Source organism: Ochotona princeps, chromosome 4 (assembly GCF_030435755.1).
Source record: "Ochotona princeps isolate mOchPri1 chromosome 4, mOchPri1.hap1, whole genome shotgun sequence".
NCBI classification, from domain to species: Eukaryota; Metazoa; Chordata; class Mammalia; order Lagomorpha; family Ochotonidae; genus Ochotona; species Ochotona princeps.
In genome coordinates, this window is record NC_080835.1 from 97,212,087 (window position 1) to 97,232,363 (window position 20,277).

Genomic DNA, 20,277 nt, shown 5'->3' on the forward strand with positions numbered 1-20,277 from the left:
ACTAGCACTTGAGAACCATATCTGGGGGTGGATTGTATGGGGGGTGCTGGGCCACACCAGGCGGAAATACGAACCCCACTGGGTAGCTTTGTGGGGATGGTGACAGTCCAAGATGGGTGAAACCAAGGAGCTTAGCCACAGCATCTAGGGCAGGGATAGTGACAGGCGATGGGCTATGCTGAGCTGAGCCAGAACAACCACTGGCACGCGTAACACTGGCTGTGATTAGGCCCGGTTGGGGAGAGGGGGGGAAAAGAAAATCAAGAACCTTTTTGAAAAAAATGATGCTACTGTATGATCTGTGAGTATTTGAAGAAATTAATGAGGGAAAAAAGTGTTTTAAAGAGATGAAACAACAACAACAAAAAAATCCAAATCCATGAGACATAGTTTTCAATGATCTGTGTTGGTAAGATATATCTCCTGTAGGCAACAAATAGATGGGATTTTTTTAATAGATGGGTTTTGTTTTTAATCCAGTCTACTAATCGAAAACTGGCAGTACAGAGTAGGCTCATGCCCCCAGAACTCTCCACCCCAAACTGCATAACAGTAAGGTTTATAAAGGTAACAACCACAAACTAGGAGGGACTCCGGGGGCCTGAGCTAATACACTGAGCTAATGCAGAACTATCTTAGGGATGAAAAAGTGACAACCACTAACTTTGCAAGCCTTTGTTACTGTACCAGGTGAAACTTACTTTTCTCCTAGTCATGCTTCAACAGCCTCGCCAGGGGTTCAAGCAATCTTGTCAAGCAGGATGCAGCTTTCTGGGCCAGGTTACAGTCTCATGGGTGGGAGGGAGGGTACCTCAGCTAAGATGGAGTTAATAACAGCTAAGCCTGTTATTGCAATATCTACACATCCAGCTTTCAAGTGAAGACTGCAGTACTGTGTGCTAGTTTTTAAGTGAACATTTTAAAAATTTTATTATGATATAGCTCCATAGGCCTGCTTCCCTGCTCCCACACTGATTTCCCGCACGTCATTACACTAGTGTGGTCCTGCTATGACTGTGTGACGGGAGATGGCCTCAGCTCTAATCTAAGCACACAGTCTCTTACAGCAGGACCTTTTCTCCAGCTGACAGCTGAAGGGACAGAAAGAGTTGGCTCTCACCACTGCAGGTTTGAAGACCGAGGGGGCACCTGACTTGCAATCTGGATGGCCTCAAAAGATCGAGACAAGCCTGAGGTCAGCAGCCCTCAGGAAGTTAGACCAACAGCTGTCAAGAAATAAATTCTGCCAACAACTCAGAGCAGATTCTTCCCGAGTTTCCATACGAAGGCCTGAGAGCCCTGCTTGGTTTTTACGCCTGCAAGTCCCTAGACATAGGAGATAGTTAAGTCCTAGAATGCTGACTTACAGATATGTGAGATAACCAGTGTCACCTTAAAAAAAGAAAAAGATTTATTTACCTATTTGAAGCCGAATGACAACAACAAGGAGTGAGAAGTGGAGATAGAAATAAAAATCTCTTTCATCTGCTGGTTCATTCCCCAAATGGCCACAACAGCTGAGGCTGGGCCAGGTGGGAGCCAGGAGCCAGGAGCCAGGAACTCTCTGTCTGGATCTCCCTGAGAGTAGCAGGAACTCCAGTACTTGAACCATCACCCATTGCTTCCAGGCAACAAACAGCAAGGGAAACAGCATGAGAATTTCAGACACTTGGCTTTGACATTCAGGCCTCTGACCAAGTGTCCGCAACTGCCTAACTTCAGCTGTGCTGTGGCATAGTCAGTAAAGCTGCCGCCTGTGGTGCCAGCATCCCATATAGGCAGCAGTTCATGTCTCGGCTGCTCCACTTCTTTTTTTTTTTTTTTTTTTTTTTTTTTTAAGATTTTATTATTATTGGAAAGCCGGATATACAGAGAGGAGGAGAGACAGAGAGGAAGATCTTCCATCCGATGTTTCACTCCCCAAGTGAGCCGCAACGGGCCGGTGCGCGCCGATCCGAAGCCGGGAACCAGGAAGCTCTTCCAGGTCTCCCACGCGGGTGCAATGTCCCAATGCATTGGGCCGTCCTCGACTGCTTTCCCAGGCCACAAGCAGGGAGCTGGATAGGAAGTGGAGCTGCCGGGATTAGAACCGGCGCCCATACGGGATCCCGGGGCTTTCAAGGCGAGGACTTTAGCCACTAGGCCACGCCGCCGGGCCCGGCTGCTCCACTTCTAATCCAGCTCCCTGCTAATGGCTTGGAGAACAGTGGAAGATGGCCTCTGTGCTCAGGTTGGCAAGATTCTCTCTCTCTCTCTGTCTCTCTGTCTCTCTGTCTCTGTCACTCCCTTTCTAACGTTGCCTTTCACAAGGAAGTGAATCCTTCAAAAATGTATTTTAAAAGCCACTGGAAACCCTGTGTGCACAGGGACGACTTACCAAATGAAGCTTCAAGGGTGAGCAGTTAGCCTAGTGGTTAAGACACTCACATCCCACACTGGAGTGCCGAGATTCAATTGCCAACTCGAGTTTTTTACTCCAGATGCCAGGTTAGGCAGTGGTGGTAACTCACACAGTTGGTTCTTGTCACTTGTGTCAGAGACCTCCCTGGAGGTCATGGTTCAGCAGCTGGGCCTCAGTCATTGTGGGCAGTTTGGAGAGGGAGCCAGCAGGTGGTGTCTCCCCACCCTGTCTCCAAACATTTCTATGTGAGATTTCACTCTATAGAGTCATAATGGCAGAATTGACAAACAACTTTCTTGGGTTTCCTCAGCTATAAAATCTGTTGACTATTCTATTTCTCCAGAGAAAGATATGCCAATCTCTTGCCTAGGTGGAGAGGGAGGGGATGATAGAGTCTGTTCATCAATATTCAGGAAGTTGGGAAGAGAAGGGGACTGGAGAGCTCACCTTTCAGTACTCAGACTTGCACAGAATCCTACAAGTGTCAGCATGCCACCTCATGCCCACTCCTAACCCCTATACCTGTGCTGCCTGCACGAAACCTCTTAGCCAAGACCAGAGGAGGGAAGATGTTACCTTGATATTTGAAATCAGGATAGCTGGGAGTTGGATGTCTGAATCAGAACTCAGGAAAGGGAAGAGCTGCAGGTTTTAACTTCTATATACTTGAAAGAGATCTTGGTTGAAAATAATGGCAGACAGACAGACTGATGCACTCCCAAATACCTGACAAAGTCAAGGCTGAGCTAGGAACTCCATCCTGGTGTCCCATAGTGACCCATCTCTCTGAGCCATCATCTGATACCTCCTAGATTCACATTAGCAGGAGGTTGGATCAAAGGCAGAATAGCTTGGACCCCGCCAGGCACTCTGACATCATACGGGAGCATCCCAAGTGGAAGCTTGTGCCACTGCAAAAAACAAACAAACAAAAAAAAGCCTGACCCCTCTTAAGCAGTCTTCTGTGGAACAACTCAGAGCTTCTTCCGGGTGTCCTGGGGTACATAATTGACTCTTCTTCTCACTATCTCCCTCTAGAGGTAGCTGTGTTTCAGTTCCTGCTCAGCTAAATTGGTTACTGTCTATTTCGTCAGTGTGTTTAATGTTGTTTCAGGCTTATGATATATTCTAACTCCACAAGAAAGTAAATGTTGCTTTGCAATACTATTATATTAACATTGATCTATCCTTTCATCTGGAGTGGAAAAGATTAATAGCAGAAGGACGCAGGAACTGGCTCTGTGTGTCTTGGCTCATCATGCTTCAAGTCGGAGAATGAATTCTCCAGAAGCACATAGCTTCTTATACACCATGGGCTCCAGGACTAATACTTGGCTTTGAAGTTCCAGACTGCTGGGCACAAGGAGAAAGTTTCCAAACTGCAGCTCAGGTAAAGCCGACTGGGTAGGACTGCAAGATAGCCTTCTTGAGGAAAACAAAAAGGATTTATTTTATTTGAAAGGCAGAATTACAGACAGGAAGAGCAAGAAGAGCGTGAAAAGACAGAGATCTTCCATCCACTGGTTCACTCCCTAAAAGGCTGGAATGGCCAAGGCTGGGTAGACCAAAGCCAGGAGCCAGAAACTTCATTCAGGTCTCCTATGTATATGCAGGGCCCAAGGACTTGTACCTTCTGCTGCTCTCCCAGGTACATCAGCAGGGACCTGGATTGGAAATGAGCATTTGGGAGTCAAACTCACACCCTTATGGGATGCTAACATTGCAAATAGCAGCTTAGCCCACTACCCCACAACACCACACCCTGCAATATAGTCTCTAAATTCAACCTCAACCTGCAGGAAAAGCAGAGAACAGGCATACATTTCCTAAAAGCTCTGATATTTGCCAGCAGAGGTATGACCAAATGTGCAATAGCTGGGAGGTGGTACAGACAGCAGCTCTTCTTTCTTGTCTCAAAAAGTCTGACTCCATGTGATTCTGTAGCTGTTTCTTCAAATTCACTCCCCATGAAAGAAAAGAACTACTGGTAGTCTGTCCTTGCATGATTTTGTCTACAATAAAGGAGCCCAACCAAAAGCTGCCAAGTCCTACTTGTTTTCTGAAAGAGTTGGGGGTGGGGGGTGGGGCCTCATTTGATAGGGTGTACTAATCTTCTCTGTATCATTCTAATTCTAGTATATGTGCTGCTGAAGCATGCACTGATGTTTATTTTTTCAAACATTAAAGAGAGAGAGTGAGCTCATCTTACACCTCTTGTTTCACTTCCTAAATGCTACCTACAGTATCCAGGGCTGGGCCAGGTGCCAGGCACCAAATCCAGGTCTCCCACATGGGTGACGGGACTCAGCTACACGCTGCTCCCAGGGTGCGCATAAGCAGGAAGCTGGAATAGGAAACAGACCAAGACTCTCTGAATGGCATCCTAACTGCTGTGCTGAGCCCCTCCCGTACACACACTCCGCAAACCCTCGATTTGTTCTCCATCTCGCATCAAGAAGGGGAGGCCTCCTTCTACAATTTCAGACTCTGGTGATCCTGCTTTTTTTCAGCTGCCGTCGTCAGGGCCTTAAAAATGTCCACATTAGGACCTCTGTGCAGTTTCCTTCACAGGGCAGAGAGAGAGAGAGAGAGACAGAGAGAGAGAGAGAGAAAAAAACCATTCAGGAAAATGTGTTAATACCCTATTAGGTTGGAGCCAGCATGGTGGCTCAACAGGCTAATCCTCCACCTACAAATGTGGCAAAAGTTATTTTTTTTTGTAAGATTTTTTTTCTTGGAAAGTCAGATGTACAGAGAGCAGGAGAGACAGACAGAAAGAAATTTCTTCTGCCCCAAGTAGCCAGTGCTGTGCCAATCCAAAGCCAGAAGCCAGGAGCCAGCAGCTTCTTCCGGGTCTCCCACGTGGACGCATGGTCCCAAGACTTTGGCTCGTCCTTGACTGCTTTGCCAGGCCACAAGTAGGGAGCTGAATGGGAAGCAGGGCCGCCAGGATTAGAACCAGCGCCCATATGGGATCCTGGTATATGCAAAGCGAGGACTTAAGTCACTAGGCTACTGTGCCAGGTCCATGGGCAACAGTTCTAGTCACAGCTGCTCCACTTCCCATCCAGCTCCCTGCTGTGGCCTGAGAAAGCAGTCAAGGATGCTCAAGGCCTTTGGGTCCCTGCAACCATGTGGGAGATCCAGAAGAAGCTCCTGGATCCTGGCTTCAGATTGGCTCAGCTCTGGCCATTGCAGCCATTTGGGGAGTGAGCCAGAGGATGGTAGATCTCTGTCTCTCTCTGAGAATCTACCTTTCAATAAACGTAAATATTTTTTAAAAGACCCTGTTATGTAACAATCAGTGTTACTTCCATTGAGGCAATGATAGTGATCGTGACAAATAGGGCCCTAGTTTTCAACAGCGAAACAGACATTAGGCAAATAATTATAATAAGGCAAGTAGACCTGTTCTAGACTCAGCACTCAGTGGTGCATGTTACAAGGTGGTCTAAGAGGATGAAGCAAGGAGATGTATGTATGAGAAGGGGGCTCAGGATCTCTGCCAATCAATCCTCTAAGAGTTCTAGATTTATACCAGGTGGGTGCCTCACCGCATTCACCCCCCAGTTTGTTTGCCTCCCTGATAGAAGTGACTGCTCATGACACAGCTTTCAGCTGCCCCTCAATGATTTCTCTACTCTGTGTAAACTCTCCGCAGGTACCTACTTGAGTTTGCCAACTGTTTCCTGCCAAAACCATGATTGACTGAAGTCCACATCGACAAAGTTTACCGAAGCTGGCAGTTGTTTCCTTAAAAAAAAAAAAAAAAATTTTTTTTCAAGTTAGACTATCCAGATTTTAGCACCAGCAAGAAACAATTATCTATACCAAGGAAGCAGGGATGGAAAACATGTTACCATAACCTAGTTGCAAACAGGAGCTTTGTCTTGTAAAGCCCCAGGCTCCTCTTTCCCTCTCTGCTGCCCTCTGTTCGCTTCCCTCCAGTCTTCCTTTGGCTATAGGCAACCTGAAGGCAGACTCACCCAACGACTGAGGTGGTGAGGTCAACACAGATCAACCTTCTGGGCTACAGGTCAGGACCAAGAAAAAGAAATAACTGATTTAGGAAGTCTAGTGAGAAACAACTAGCTGGTCACACCTAGCTGGTTGAAAGTGCCAGAAAATTTTTTTAAAAGAGTGGATATCTTTTAAACTTTATTACAAAACACACATACTATTTTGGTCATTTCTTTGGTTTTGTTTCGAGATGGGGCAGATTAATCCAACACACCATTTTATAAATAGAAAATAGTCACTAATCTTCACTAGTGGAATCTGCCATTGGTCATCACGGGCCTGCTGGCTGAACAGATTACTCAAGGACATTAGCATCATCCATTGTGAAGAAGCATGGATTGTCTGAGGTTCTAGAATTCCACTCACAGGTGTGGAACTCTGGTCAGTTTCTTCACAGCTCTTGGGTGCCCTGCACTAGGGTCCCCTCTCTCCTTAATTCCAGATGGACAAGTTCATCTTCTTGATGGGTCTTTATCTGCTTGGATCTGCCAGAGGTGAGTCTTCTATTCTCCAGGCTGTGGGTGGAAATGTAAGGGAACCTTCTTGAAGGTGTTTTTGTTCTTGAGAAAGAAAGGAAGACCAATCTCTTAGTTACCGACACCAATCTGCCCCAGAATCGAGAGTAACAAATCCAGCCCAACTCTGAGAGCTTCCAAACCAGTTGGTTTCTCCTAGTTATGGTTTTACAGTCAGAAGTGACCACTGACCCGGCATAATTCTGCCTCTGCCTCTTCAGCCAAGCCACGTTTGCACCTGATGCTCTGTGAGATGGGAGGTTGGACCTACAGGTCCAGTATAAGTGCAGTAAAGGTTTAACCCTCCTACTGAACATAGATGCTATGTTGGCAGTGTGCTGAAGAAATATTGGCGATGAGGATGTCATACGTCCAGAAATACATCTCGGAGTAGAGTGGGAATTGGGGGAACCAGCGTTGTGGCATAGCAAGCCACCATTGGTGACAGTAGCATCTCATATGGGTAACCAGTTTGAGTTCTAGCTGCTCCATTTCTGATTCAGCTCTCTGCTAATACACCTAGAAAAGTATCAGAGGACAGCCCAAGTGCTTGGGTCTCTGGGGAAACTAGGAAGAAAGTTCCAGACCCCTAGCTTTGGACCAGCCCAGTTCCAGCTGTTGCTACCACTTGAATTAGTGAACAAATAACGGAAGATTTCTCTGTGTTTGTCTGCTCCCCGCCCCTCCCCCCCCCCCCCCCCCCCGTGTAGCTTTTTTCAAATAGATAAATTTTAAAAAGGAAACACGCACTGCAGGGTCTAGGTCACACAGACTTTATAAACCTCACTGTGGCTGTATTCTACTCATCCAATTGTCTGCATCTCCTCTATCAGAATCCCCGAATAATATGGGCTGTTTTTCCTCCTGAGTCCTACAGGAAAAGAGAGGTCATGAGCTCTGAGCTACAGTGTAAGCTCAGAGTATTCAATGCTTTGTTACACTTGCAAAAGTTGACTCGGCAACAGATACTTTCCACTAGATGGCAGTATGTCAGTCACATATGAAATTCACAGGCTTTCAATCTTCTGGTGTAAAAGAAACAACTCTGCTAAAACTTCATTGAACAATCAGTCAAGCAGATATTTATGAGTATCTAGAGGGGTTGTGTTGTGTTATAAAGGGTAAAGCTCCCACCTACGATGCTGGCATCCCGTATCATCTCCAGTTTGAGTTCCAGCTGCTCCACCACCAATCCAGCTCCCTGCTGATGGGCTTTGGAAAGCAGTGGAAGATTTATTTATTTCTATTTGAAAGGTAGATTTTAGAGAGAGAAAGGGAAAGAGAGAAGAAAGGTCTTACATCCTCCAAGTCTACACCCCACATGGCTAAATGAGCTGATCTGAAGCTCAAGCTAGGAGCTTCTTCCTGACCTCCCTCAGGAGTCACATGATACAGTGTCATGATACAATGTCCCAAGGATATGAGCCATTCTCTGCTGCTTCCCTATGCCATAAGCAGAGTACTAAATTTGAATTGGAGCAATCAAGACACTAACCAGCACCCATATGGGATGACAGCGCAACAGGATGGAGTATTAGCCTGCTGCACCATAGCACCAGACCTATCCCCCTAATAATTTTTGTGGATCCACTAGGCATTTGTCATCTTCCAAAGTTTATCCTGTCCAAAGCTGAAAATCCACCACCCTTGAGTTAGGCTAAAATTACTTAGCCATTGTAAACTTCTTGCTTCCTCTTTCCCATTTCTTGTCTTTCACTCACTGCAACATTGGAGAGAGGACTCCTGGGAGACTTCTGGTATCCTGAGTTGACAGTGCATTGGTTTCCTGGTGCTGGTAGGGAGGCAAGCTGATTTTCCTTCAGGTGCTTTTGGCTCAAGGTTGGATGATCCAACTGCGAAGTTCTTAATATTGTGTATCTTAAATACTGCCTTTGAATCCCAGAGGTCGTCTCTGTTTTCATAAATATCTATCTTCATGGTCTCTTGGAGCACTTGGTTGACTTCCTCTGGCATCTGTACTTCAGGTACCTGATCTAGAACCATGGGAAACCTAGGAATGTGGCACTACCCTTTACCCCTAGGAAGGTAGGCTTTAATCTTCTCATCTTTACCACCAGGCCGACCTGTTGAGCCTCCTGGCTCTATGGATCAAGCTGGAACTCACCAACTTACAGGTGACGATTTTTCCCTCGGAAACCCTTCCGGAAGTGAGGCTTTGTATGAGACATCAGGTGAGAATTCTTTAATTGAGCATGGTTCCAGTGAGCACAGCACAAGCGAGCACACCTCTGGTGAGCATGCCGTAAGCGAACATACCGGCGAGCACGCATCAGGAGAACAGCCCGCAGGTGAAAAGTCTGCAGTTGATACGGCTGCAGGTGAACACGCTTCAGGTGAACAGGCTGTTACTTCGAGTGAACACGCTTCAGGTGAACAAGCTGTTGCCTCAGGTGAACACGCTTCAGGTGAACAGGCTGTCACCTCAGGTGAACACGCTTTGGGTGAACAAGCTGTTACCTCAGTTGAACATGCTTCAGGTGAACAGGCTGTTACCTCAGGTGAACACGCTTCGGATGAACAGGCTGTTACCTCAGGTGAACACACTTCAGGCGATCAGGCGGCTACTTCAGGTGACTATGCTGCAGGTGACCAGGCTGCTACTTCAGGTGAACATTCTTCAGGCGAACAGGCTGCTGCCTCGGGTGAACAGGCTTCACCTGACAAATCTTTGAGTGAACAACCTTCAGCTGTACCAGTTTCAAGTACATCCCCAGGTGAGCCACATTTGGATCAGTTCCAGTGCTTGTCTTCAGGTGGGAAATGCAGAACACTCAAGAAAACTCAGTTTTAGCTTAGTAAATGAAAAAAAAAAGAACTGATATTACTTCACAAATAGTTCTCTCAAAGGTGTCTTCACAATAGTTCTCTCAAGAGGCATGGTCCAGGTTTTATAAGATCTTGAAGACTAAATGATTTGAATTAAAGCCCATTTTGAAGAAAAACAGTTCAAGGCCAAAATGCCAGTAGTCAGGCTCCATAATAAACTATGAATATATATGCCCACAGCTCTCTCGGTAGGGGCTCACACAGTGCAGAGTTCCAAAGACCAGTGTTCATTAGCTTTCAGCCAAACCTGCTGTTACACTACGTAAGAAAGATAGAACTGCAAACCCCACAGATTTCCAGCCCTGTATCTGACTTTTTTTCTTTTCTGCATGTGAAACATGCAGATGGTTTCAACTATTACATTGATACATTTGTCTTATTACAAGAAATAAGTTACAGGACAATTGTAATTTTGTTTCTCTTCCTTAAGGATGTTCAAAAAAAGGCAAACACGACCCAAGTTTCATGCTTCAGTTATTACTAGACATAAATACTTCCTAGTTAACACATTACACAGCACAATTAATATAATATTTCAGGTGAGAGGCTAATATCACACATAGAAAGTGGCAGATCTTGGATCAAACCTAGCTCTAATAAAAGCCAATATTTTCCAATTTTTTTTGCTTTTGATCTAGATGAACAGTTGAGATTGTAAGTGAGGCAATATAGAAGCATTCCACAGAAAGATCAATTTGAATATGCAGAGTACCACACACAAGACTTGCAGGATCAGAACACTTCAACATGTCTTATGGATTAGTTAAATGTGACTTTTATTCTTTATGTTTTGTGGGCGAGAGTATGACAGAGAGCCAGTCACATGATACATTGTTCCTGTTAAGTCAGACATGACAAAATTATAGATGTTCAGAAAACCAATGGAGAATGGATTAGAGTCCAGAGTCAGTATTAGGCCAATTTGAGATTCTTCAGCAAAGATAGTGATATTCAGACTGTCTATTGCCTATCATCCCTTCCCAGATGTGTGATTCACACCTGGATCATAAACACTTTTCATCAAGCATATTTCCAATTTGTAGGTGCGGTATTAAATTGCAACACCTGTGCTTATATGAACGATCAAGGAAAATGTCTTCGTGGAGAGGGAGTTTGTACCACTCAGAATTCCCAGCAGTGTATGTTAAAGAAGATCTTTGAAGGTATGTGGGGACTTCACAAGGCAATCTTTAGTCAGAAAAACACATAAAGCAATTTGGGTACCACTCCAAGAGGGCAGCATTGTGGTAAAGGCCTAAGAAGGGATCAAGGAACTTGGAGAAAGAGTCTTATCTTTGGAAGGTTAACAGAATCCCATGTACTTATGGAGAAGTGGATGCCCTGGGGCATTGGCCATCTTCTTCCTTCAGACTAGAATTTGCACCCTCAGCTCTTCTGAGTTTCCAGTTTGCTGATTGCACATCTCGGGATCTAACCTCCACAGTAAGAGTGAGCCAGTCCCTCATAGCCTGTCCTCCCTTACTGTCTCTATATATATGTATGTAAAATCACACATATCACATGTACACTTACAATCACTCAAAGTGAAAAAAAAGTATTATGTGGTAACTATATAAATAAGAACATAGCCATTGTCATTGTCAAGTACTAGGCACTGTAAAACAATGTATTCTCCCTCATATTTCTACATGTATGAACTCATTCATCCACTGTCACCCAAGAAGTATGAATGACACATATCATGAATCCTTACAGAAAGATTATCCAAACACAGACTGTGTGCACATAGGTTATGGTCTAGTGTAAGATAAAAGAAATAATATCACCAAGAACAAAACAGTGTCCTAAGAAACCACACAAAATGTTGGAGATTAGGAAAAGCAAGTTGTGAGGTGAATGGATGTCTGAGGAGGAAGTTATATTTAGGAAAGGTTTTGAGGCGACCCAGCATTGTGGGAAGGCCAGCTTCCCATACTGGGATAGCAGTTTGAGCTCCATGTGCTCTGTTTCCAATCCAGCTTCCTGCTGGTGTGCCTGGGAAGCCTTCAGAAGATGGTCCAAGTACTCGCACCCCTCCACCCTGTGGGAGACTCCAATGGTATTGCTGGCTCCTGGCTTCAGCCTGGCCCAGCCTTAGTTGCAGCAACTATGAGGAGTGAATCAGAGACGGAAGATCTCTTTTTGTCTCTCTCCTTTCCCCTTCTCTGTTGCTGTACCATTCAACTCAATATTTTTAAAGAGAAAGAAAAGACTTTGGAGGACATTTAGGATTTTGGCCACCGGTTCTCAGTCTTGTACATAAGCAGCTTTTTAAAAATGCCGATGCTGCTGAAAGCACCTCACCCCTTCACTCCTCCTACTCCTTCAGATATGGAAGTAAAGAAAAACTGGAAGCATCTGTCCCACCTGCCTTACCCTATGCCTCAGCCACCCCCACTCTAACTGGTGGTCCTCATGAACATGCATCCTTGTCAACTATGTACACATCAAAACTTTAAAAATTTAAGAAGCGAAAAGGCTGTACATATTTAAAATATAAACAAAAAAATCCCAATGCTCAAACTACATTAAACCAGTCAGAACATCTGGGAATGTAATTCAGGCGTCAATTGACAAAGCTGCAAAGGTAGTACAGAAGATGCACAAGGAAACTCGGGAAAACACACCAACTTGATGAGGAAAGCAGTGAGTTTCATCTGGGAAACAGGTTAAGATGGCCTTAGCATCATGGAGATGATATTCAGTTAGTTGAAAATGGCAGGATTCAATTTGAGAGGACAGAGTAACCACACCAAGAAGAGTAGACAGAACACTAGAAGACCATGTCAGCAGAGGTCAGAGCCAAGAATGAGGGTTGTTCAACAACATCATGTGTGTGGCAAAGAAAACCAGGGGGGTCCAGAATATAGGCCCCAGAATGTAATGGGTAGCCCCAGAGTGAGCCTTGAGCGGAAAGTTTCAGCACAGTGGAAATGGTTCAAAGTGCCAGGGACCAACATGTGGACAGGAGGGATGTTGAGGGTTGCCGGCTCTCTGGGCAGGTATGGGAGGAAGGTGGGACAGTAACATAGTCAAGAGTATTTTGAAGTTTGAGGAAACAAAGAAATTTCAAATAAGCAAACAAAGAAACAAACAAACAAAAGGAGAGTATAGAAAAGACATTGAAGAAAGGAATGGTCCACCCAAAGGAGAAAGGTCCCAGAAGAGGCATATGGGAGGGAAGTGGAGAAAAGATTTCTAAGTGGAGGCCTCATGTCCCTGCACGGAGACAGGAGGAGAGTTGATAAAGGCTACAGCTGCAGGAGCAAGCCGCCTTCTCACAATCTGTTTCTTCTTTCAGGAGGAAAACTCCAATTCATGGTTCAGGGATGTGAGAACATGTGCCCATCTATGAACCTCTTCTCCCATGGAACCAGAATGCAAATCATATGCTGCCGGCATCAATCTTTCTGCAACAAAATCTAGAAGGTTGTGCCCTCCTTTCTTGCTGACCGGGGCAGCCAAAGGCCTCCCATCGCCACGCTCAGCTCCTCTCTATTTAGTTCCTTACCCCAGTCAACAGTTCATCACACCTCTCTCTCAGCATCACACAGGATGATTCTAAATACCTTTCCCATTCTTCTCTGTCCTGTCTTCTTTGCTTCCCCTCTCAAAATTCCTGATTTACTTTTTAAATAAAATCTGCATGAGTAAAGAACACAGGCTCTAGAAATGTTTTTCCCATCAGTTCAGCTGCAGGGTCAGCTCAAGCTGCTCTGTGCCCCACACACGACAAGTGGATGCATTTTGTCACCAGTCTATGCATTTGAGAGCGAAATAGTCCCCAGGACAGTCACTACAGAGGAGCACAAGGTATGTATTAATCTTTGACAAGATTTGAACAATATTGCAAGGATTTTATTTGACACCTACTGCCTGCTTTTTCACACTGTTTTCTCTTACTACTTATTATGGTATGCAAACCTCAGCTTGCCCTTGGGCTCTTGAGTTTTCACTCATTAATAGAGTTAACAACACAGTGATGACAAAAACAATTTGCTTTAGGTTATAATGCTCTATAAAAATTTTCAGTTCACAATGATTAAATCTCTGTCATGCATATTACTGGATCATCTGCACAGCATAACTAGACAGGTGGAAATAATAAGCAGTCTCTCACCTTAAGGTGTTTTCACATATAGTGGTCCCATCTGATCTTCAGAAAAGAGCTCACAAGGGACTAAAATGGGAAAAGCCAATGTTACGCATCCCCATAAGGCCAAACTCGCAGCTACAGTGCTGCTGTTGCCTTTCTGCATGGCAGCCAGATAGCAGGTAGTGCTTTTTTGTAATATGAATGCCACATGGCACCTCCACCTACAGTGGGTGATCATCACCATTTGGATGCATTCTGTAAAGTGTCTGCTGAGTGTCACAGTCTTTGCTGAGAGCTCTCAAGGCATTCCTTCAGGATCTTCACCACTGCTAGTTTTCTGTGTTTTGTCAGGGTTGTGTTCATTCTGTACCCTTGTGAATTTATTTTCAAGTGGAAACTTCTTGATTCCCTTTAAATGTCACAGAGATCATTTTTCTCTTGTCATCCATTGAAATGAAAATATTTGAATCATTGGAAATTAAATCCTCTATGCCCCTAAAAAAAAAAAAAACTTTGGCCACATTTGTAAGGGGAGGATTAGCCTGTTGAGCCACCATGCTGGCTCCAACCTTATAGGGTGTTAACACATTTTCCTGAATGGTTTTTTTTCTCTCTCTGCCTTGTGACGGAAACTGCACAGAGGCCCTAATGTGGACATTTTCAAGGCCCTGACGACGGCAGCTGAAAAAAAGCAGGATCACCAGAGTCTGAAGTTGTAGAAGGAGGCCTCCCCTTCTTGATGCGAGTTGGAGAACAAAGCGAGGGTTTGCGGAGTGTGTGTACGGGAGGGGCTCAGCACAGCAGTTAGGATGCCATTCAGAGAGTCTTGGTCTGTTTCCTATTCCAGCTTCCTGCTTATGCGCACCCTGGGAGCAGCATGTAGCTGAGTCCCGTCACCCATGTGGGAGACCTGGATTTGGTGCCTGGCACCTGGCCCAGCCCTGGATACTGTAGGCAGCATTTAGGGAGTGAAACAACAAATGTAAGATGATGTCACTCTCTCTCTTTAATGTTTGAAAAAATAAACATCAATGCTATGTGGGGAGCAGGGTGCCGAAGTTGCTCCAGGAATAGGCAAGGCCATTGCAGGATGGCGGCTGGCCCAGGTACCAGGAAGTGGGGTTGTTCTCACCAGCAGGTAAACAGGAAATCACAGGGATAGGCTGACGCCCTCACTGTGATTATGTCTTGCTACTTGCCTATCACGTATTGCCAAGTGGACCCACGGGGAGAAGTGATTGGTGGAGAGCAGTATAAAAGCAGCTGCTAGGGCCCGGCAGCATGGCCTAGTGGCTAAAGTCCTCACCTTGAAAGCCCTGGGATCCCATATGGGCGCCAGTTCTAATCCCGGCTGCTCCACTTCCCATCCAGCTCCCTGCTTGTGGCCTGGGAAAGCAGTCGAGGATGGCCCAATGCTTTGGGACCCTGCACCCGCACAGGAGACCTGGAAGAGGTTCCTGGTCCCGGCATCGGATCGGCGCGCATCGGCCCGTTGCAGCTCACTTGGGGAGTGAATCATTGGATGGAAGATCTTCCTCTCTGTCTCTCCTCCTCTGTGTATATCTGGCTGTAATAAAATGAATAAAATCTTGGGGAATCTCAACTGAACTTGAGCTGTGGTTATGCAACAAGGTGGAGGAATACACCATGGTGGGGGGGTTTGGGGAGGGGTGGGGAGAACCCAAGTACCTATGTAACTGTGTCACATAATACAATGTAATTAATGAAGTAAAAATAATAAATAAGAAAATAAGAAAAAAGAAAGGGAACATGAAAGGAAAAAAAAATAAAATGAATAAAATCTTAAAAAAAAAAAAAGAAAACACTAAAAAAAAAAAAGCAGCTGCTAAAAGCTATAAGACGGATGAGGAGGAGAAAAACGGGGAGAAGAACGCCGGACAACGAGAAGAACGGGGCGGCAGAGAGGGCTAGAAAAGCTAAGGCGTATGGGGAGAAAAGCAGCAGAGGGGTGCAAAAGCAATAAGGCCAATGAGGAGAAGAATGGGGAAAAAGCAGCAGAGAGAGAGCTAGAAAAGCAGCAGAAAAAACTAAGACCGTGGAGCCAAAACCACCCCACAAGGCGGTGGACGAGCCTTTAGTCTTCTCCATGCCCATGGAGCAACGATCCCTCAGGTAAGCGGACCCCCGCACGTTTGCAAACCATGAGGGCAATTTGGGAGCTGGACTAACCCAGCTCCGTCCTGCCGCCATGGAGGCAGGACGAGTTAGGGCGGATTCCATGCTTGGGGCCAGGGACAGACTGACCCACCTCGCAGGGTGGCGGCTGCGGGGAAGCGCCCTCGGCTAAGGCGGATCCGGCTGAAGGTTCAAGCCAAAACCACCCCACAAGGAGGTGGACGAGCCTTTAGTCTTCTCCACGCCCATGGAGCAACGATCCCTCAGGTAAGCGGACCCCCGCACGTTTGCAAACCATGAGGGCAATTTGGGAGCTGGACTAACCCAGCTCCGTCCTGCCGCCATGGAGGCAGGACGAGTTAGGGCGGATTCCATGCTTGGGGCCGGGGACAGACTGACCCACCTCGCAGGGTGGCAGCTGTGGGGAGGCGCTCTCGGCTAAGGCTCATCCAGCTGAGGGTTTGAGCCAAAACCACCCCACAAGGAGGTGGACGAGCCTTTAGTCTTCTCCACGCCCATGGAGCAACGATCCCTCAGGTAAGCGGACCCCCGCACGTTTGCAAACCATGAGGGCAATTTGGGAGCTGGACTAACCCAGCTCCGTCCTGCCGCCATGGAGGCAGGACGAGTTAGGGCGGATTCCATGCTTGGGGCCGGGGACAGACTGACCCACCTCGCAGGGTGGCAGCTGTGGGGAGGCGCTCTCGGCTAAGGCTCATCCAGCTGAGGGTTTGAGCCAAAACCACCCCACAAGGAGGTGGACGAGCCTTTAGTCTTCTCCACGCCCATGGAGCAACGATCCCTCAGGTAAGCGGACCCCCGCACGTTTGCAAACCATGAGGGCAATTTGGGAGCTGGACTAACCCAGCTCCGTCCTGCCGCCATGGAGGCAGGACGAGTTAGGGCGGATTCCATGCTTGGGGCCGGGGACAGACTGACCCACCTCGCAGGGTGGCAGCTGTGGGGAGGCGCTCTCGGCTAAGGCTCATCCAGCTGAGGGTTTGAGCCAAAACCACCCCACAAGGAGGTGGACGAGCCTTTAGTCTTCTCCACGCCCATGGAGCAACGATCCCTCAGGTAAGCGGACCCCCGCACGTTTGCAAACCATGAGGGCAATTTGGGAGCTGGACTAACCCAGCTCCGTCCTGCCGCCATGGAGGCAGGATGAGTTAGGGCGGATTCCATGCTTGGGGCCAGGGACAGACTGACCCACTTCGCAGGGTGGCAGCTGTGGGGAGGCGCTCTCGGCTAAGGCTCATCCAGCTGAGGGTTTGAGCCAAAACCACCCCACAAGGAGGTGGACGAGCCTTTAGTCTTCTCCACGCCCATGGAGCAACGATCCCTCAGGTAAGCGGACCCCCGCACGTTTGCAAACCATGAGGGCAATTTGGGAGCTGGACTAACCCAGCTCCGTCCTGCCGCCATGGAGGCAGGACGAGTTAGGGCGGATTCCATGCTTGGGGCCGGGGACAGACTGACCCACCTTGCAGGGTGGCAGCTGTGGGGAGGCGCTCTCGGCTAAGGCGCATCCAGCTGAGGGTTTGAGCCAAAACCACCCCACAAGGAGGTGGACGAGTCCTTGGCTTCGGGCGGCCAGTGCACCAATTGGTGCCAGGTTCTCCCTGCTGGCTGCCCAGCGGCGAGCTCTGGGGCTTTTACTATTTGTAATAGCTGCTCAGGGACACTCATGAATTAGGCCAACTTTAGTATAGGTGAAACATGAATTCCTGGAGACTGCCAGTGATAGGGACATGTAACTCTTTGCGCTTGCACCTGTAGGTCTACTTTAATCGGGGATGCTGGGCCACGGTGTCTCGGGCAGAGGCCAAGACAGGAGAGGTCCTGAGACAAGCTGAGTCAGAATAGCCACTGTCAGGTGTGTGATCTGCAGCTAGGAGCAGGCCAAGTTCGTCAGCGGGGGGGACACCCTAGCTGGGTTGAGGTTCCCACCAAGGGACACGGGTGCTGGAATGGGGGCTGCGTTCTAACTAGGAAACAGTCGTAGTCTCCCATGACACTAGTATGGCTGGGATTGGATGCACCGGGCTGGGCCAGACCCCAGCACCATCTGGTGTCCTGGGGAACCAGGGTGGATGTGGGACTGACTTGGCTAGGTCTCAATCCCCTACTGAGCCATATGTGAGCTATACATGGGTATGGACGAGCCATGGATGGGCTGAGTCATCCAACAACGGGAACCAGAGTGGGGCGAAAGCCAGCCATGTTCCTGCTAGGACAGAAGGTGAACTGAGAAGGGCTGGCTCATGGACCCCCTGGTATGCGCAAAATAAGTGCAAGAAGTATGATAGGAAACAGCCCCGAATGGGCCATGGAAAGATTCCCACTGGCATACATTTGGCATGGGTCAGGGGCGGACCAGGCTGAATCAGTTCATGTCATCCACTGGCAAACCCTGGCACCGGAGGAAAGTGTGGGTCGGGCCAGGTTCAGTCGCGACTAAAACTAGTGCATGGTATGGAATTCCAGGGTGAGATTACCTGTACTGGATTAGAATGCAGCACCCAACCAACACGTGTGAGAACCAGGAAAGGAGAGGGCAGAGCAGCGGGGGGATGGAGGGGCTGGTCCCCTCGCCGGACAGCTACTCTTACTGGATAGTGTGGGATGGGATGGGGACAGACCAGACTGGGCAGGGCTGCAACACCTGAGCGCCGCACGTGGACTAGGTCAGGGAAAAGCCAGCTTGGGCTGATTATTCCTGCCGGTTCTAGCATAAATTGGAGTGGGTAAACGTTGTTTGGGCTTAACTGCAGACAGCTGGCAGAAGCTGGCACTGGGAGCTAATTCTGTCAAGTAAAACCACAGAACCACCCAAAGAGATCATAAACCGGGACTGAGAGAAACCCAAGAGGGAAGTGGTGGGGTTCCCCTCTTGGGTCACTACTCCCGTAAGAGGGCATGAAAACTAGGACGGGGGCTGGGGTGGCTAGAAGGAGAGGCACTCAGCAATATCCGTGAGGGCTGGATAGTTGAGTTGGTTGGAGGGAACTAAGCTTCAATGCCCATTGACAGGTACTGGAGCCATATGGGAAGCGGGACAGACTGGACTAGTCTGCTATGTATACTGGCAGGCCAGGGTGAGGGGCAGGCCTGGTGGCGGTTATTGTGGGTCGCCCCGACTGAGCTGCAGACCCCACTGGTTGATGAAACAGTCGAGTGCATGCTGGGCAGAACCAGGCTGGACTACAACACCCTTGGTTCCAGTGCAAGTCGGGACTGAGAACAGAGCCAGCCCAGTGATTGCAACCACCAACTGATTGTGGCGATGGACTGTGCCGGACCCGGTGCTTGCTGGAACATGCGGGAATCTGATCTGGGAATACCTCTTAGTCTCTTTGGTGATCCCCCTAATCGAACTGCTGGACTCAGAGCCCTGGCTAGGAGAGGACAGAGGACGGAACAGGTCAATCAACCACCTCAACTAAATGTTGGGCAGCGAAAGACTGGGCAAATGAAGACTCCATGATGGACTGTGACAATCAGTGGCCTCTTCAATGACCTAATTGAGCTGGGAGGGATGTGACTGGCAGCGATCCATAACTGGAAGACTTTTTTTTTTATGGTATCTCTATTAGTTTTTATTTTTATTTATTTATTTATTTATTTATTTATTTATTTATTAATTATTATGCATTATGTGACAGTTTCATAGGCTCTGGGAATCTTCCCACCCCTCCCCACGCCCCTCCCCCCTGGTGGATTCCTCCACCTTGGTGCAGTATTACAGTTCAAATTCAATCAAGATTCTTTCCTTGCAAACATATACCAAACATAGAGTCCAGCTACTTATTGTCCAGATGGGTTGAACAGTTTCTTGGGGAGACCATTTCTGGTCCAAACATAACTGGAAGACTTTTAAGACCACTTGAGCAAGTATCTCAGCATGCCCCACATCTGGGACCTTGGGCGGGTGGGAGACTGGGTGGGGATTCTCCATCAATATCCCCCTTCACCTCAGATACATAAATAATAAAAATATATATTAAAAAAAAGAAAAGTAAAAAACAAAAAAACTAAGACCTACAGGGAAAAAAGCACCCGCTTTTGGCAATAAGGAGTCTGGTTGCGGTTCCGGCTGTTCCCAGACCCTCAAGAGTGTGCCTTGTCGTTTAGTGTCGCTGCTGGTGGGTGACAGTGCTTGCTTCAGTAGCACATATACTAGAATTGGAATGATACAGAGAAGATTAGCATGGCCACTGTGCAAGGATGACATGCAAACATAACCATCAAATGAGACCTCC

At 47.4% G+C, this 20,277-nt stretch overlaps 1 protein-coding gene and 1 non-coding gene across 3 annotated transcripts; both read left to right on the forward strand.

The window, feature by feature from the left end:
• Nucleotides 1–6,769: 6,769 nt before the first annotated feature.
• On the forward strand, nt 6,770–13,441 carry LOC101521410 (acrosomal protein SP-10-like). Of its 2 annotated transcripts, XM_058664068.1 has the most exons (5): nt 6,770–6,915; nt 9,015–9,326; nt 9,543–9,671; nt 10,827–10,946; nt 13,085–13,441. In XM_058664068.1, the coding sequence occupies exons 1-5, from the start codon at nt 6,864–6,866 to the stop codon at nt 13,207–13,209; spliced, it is 738 nt and encodes a 245-aa protein (XP_058520051.1). In that variant the 5' UTR covers nt 6,770–6,863; the 3' UTR covers nt 13,210–13,441. The 2 variants fall into 2 exon arrangements, with proteins under 2 accessions (XP_058520051.1, XP_058520050.1); XM_058664067.1 differs by having other exon boundaries at nt 9,015–9,671.
• Nucleotides 13,442–20,170: 6,729 nt separating this feature from the next.
• Nucleotides 20,171–20,277, forward strand: LOC131480262 (U6 spliceosomal RNA). Its single transcript, XR_009245384.1, has one exon. It is a non-coding gene; the product is annotated as a U6 spliceosomal RNA (small nuclear RNA).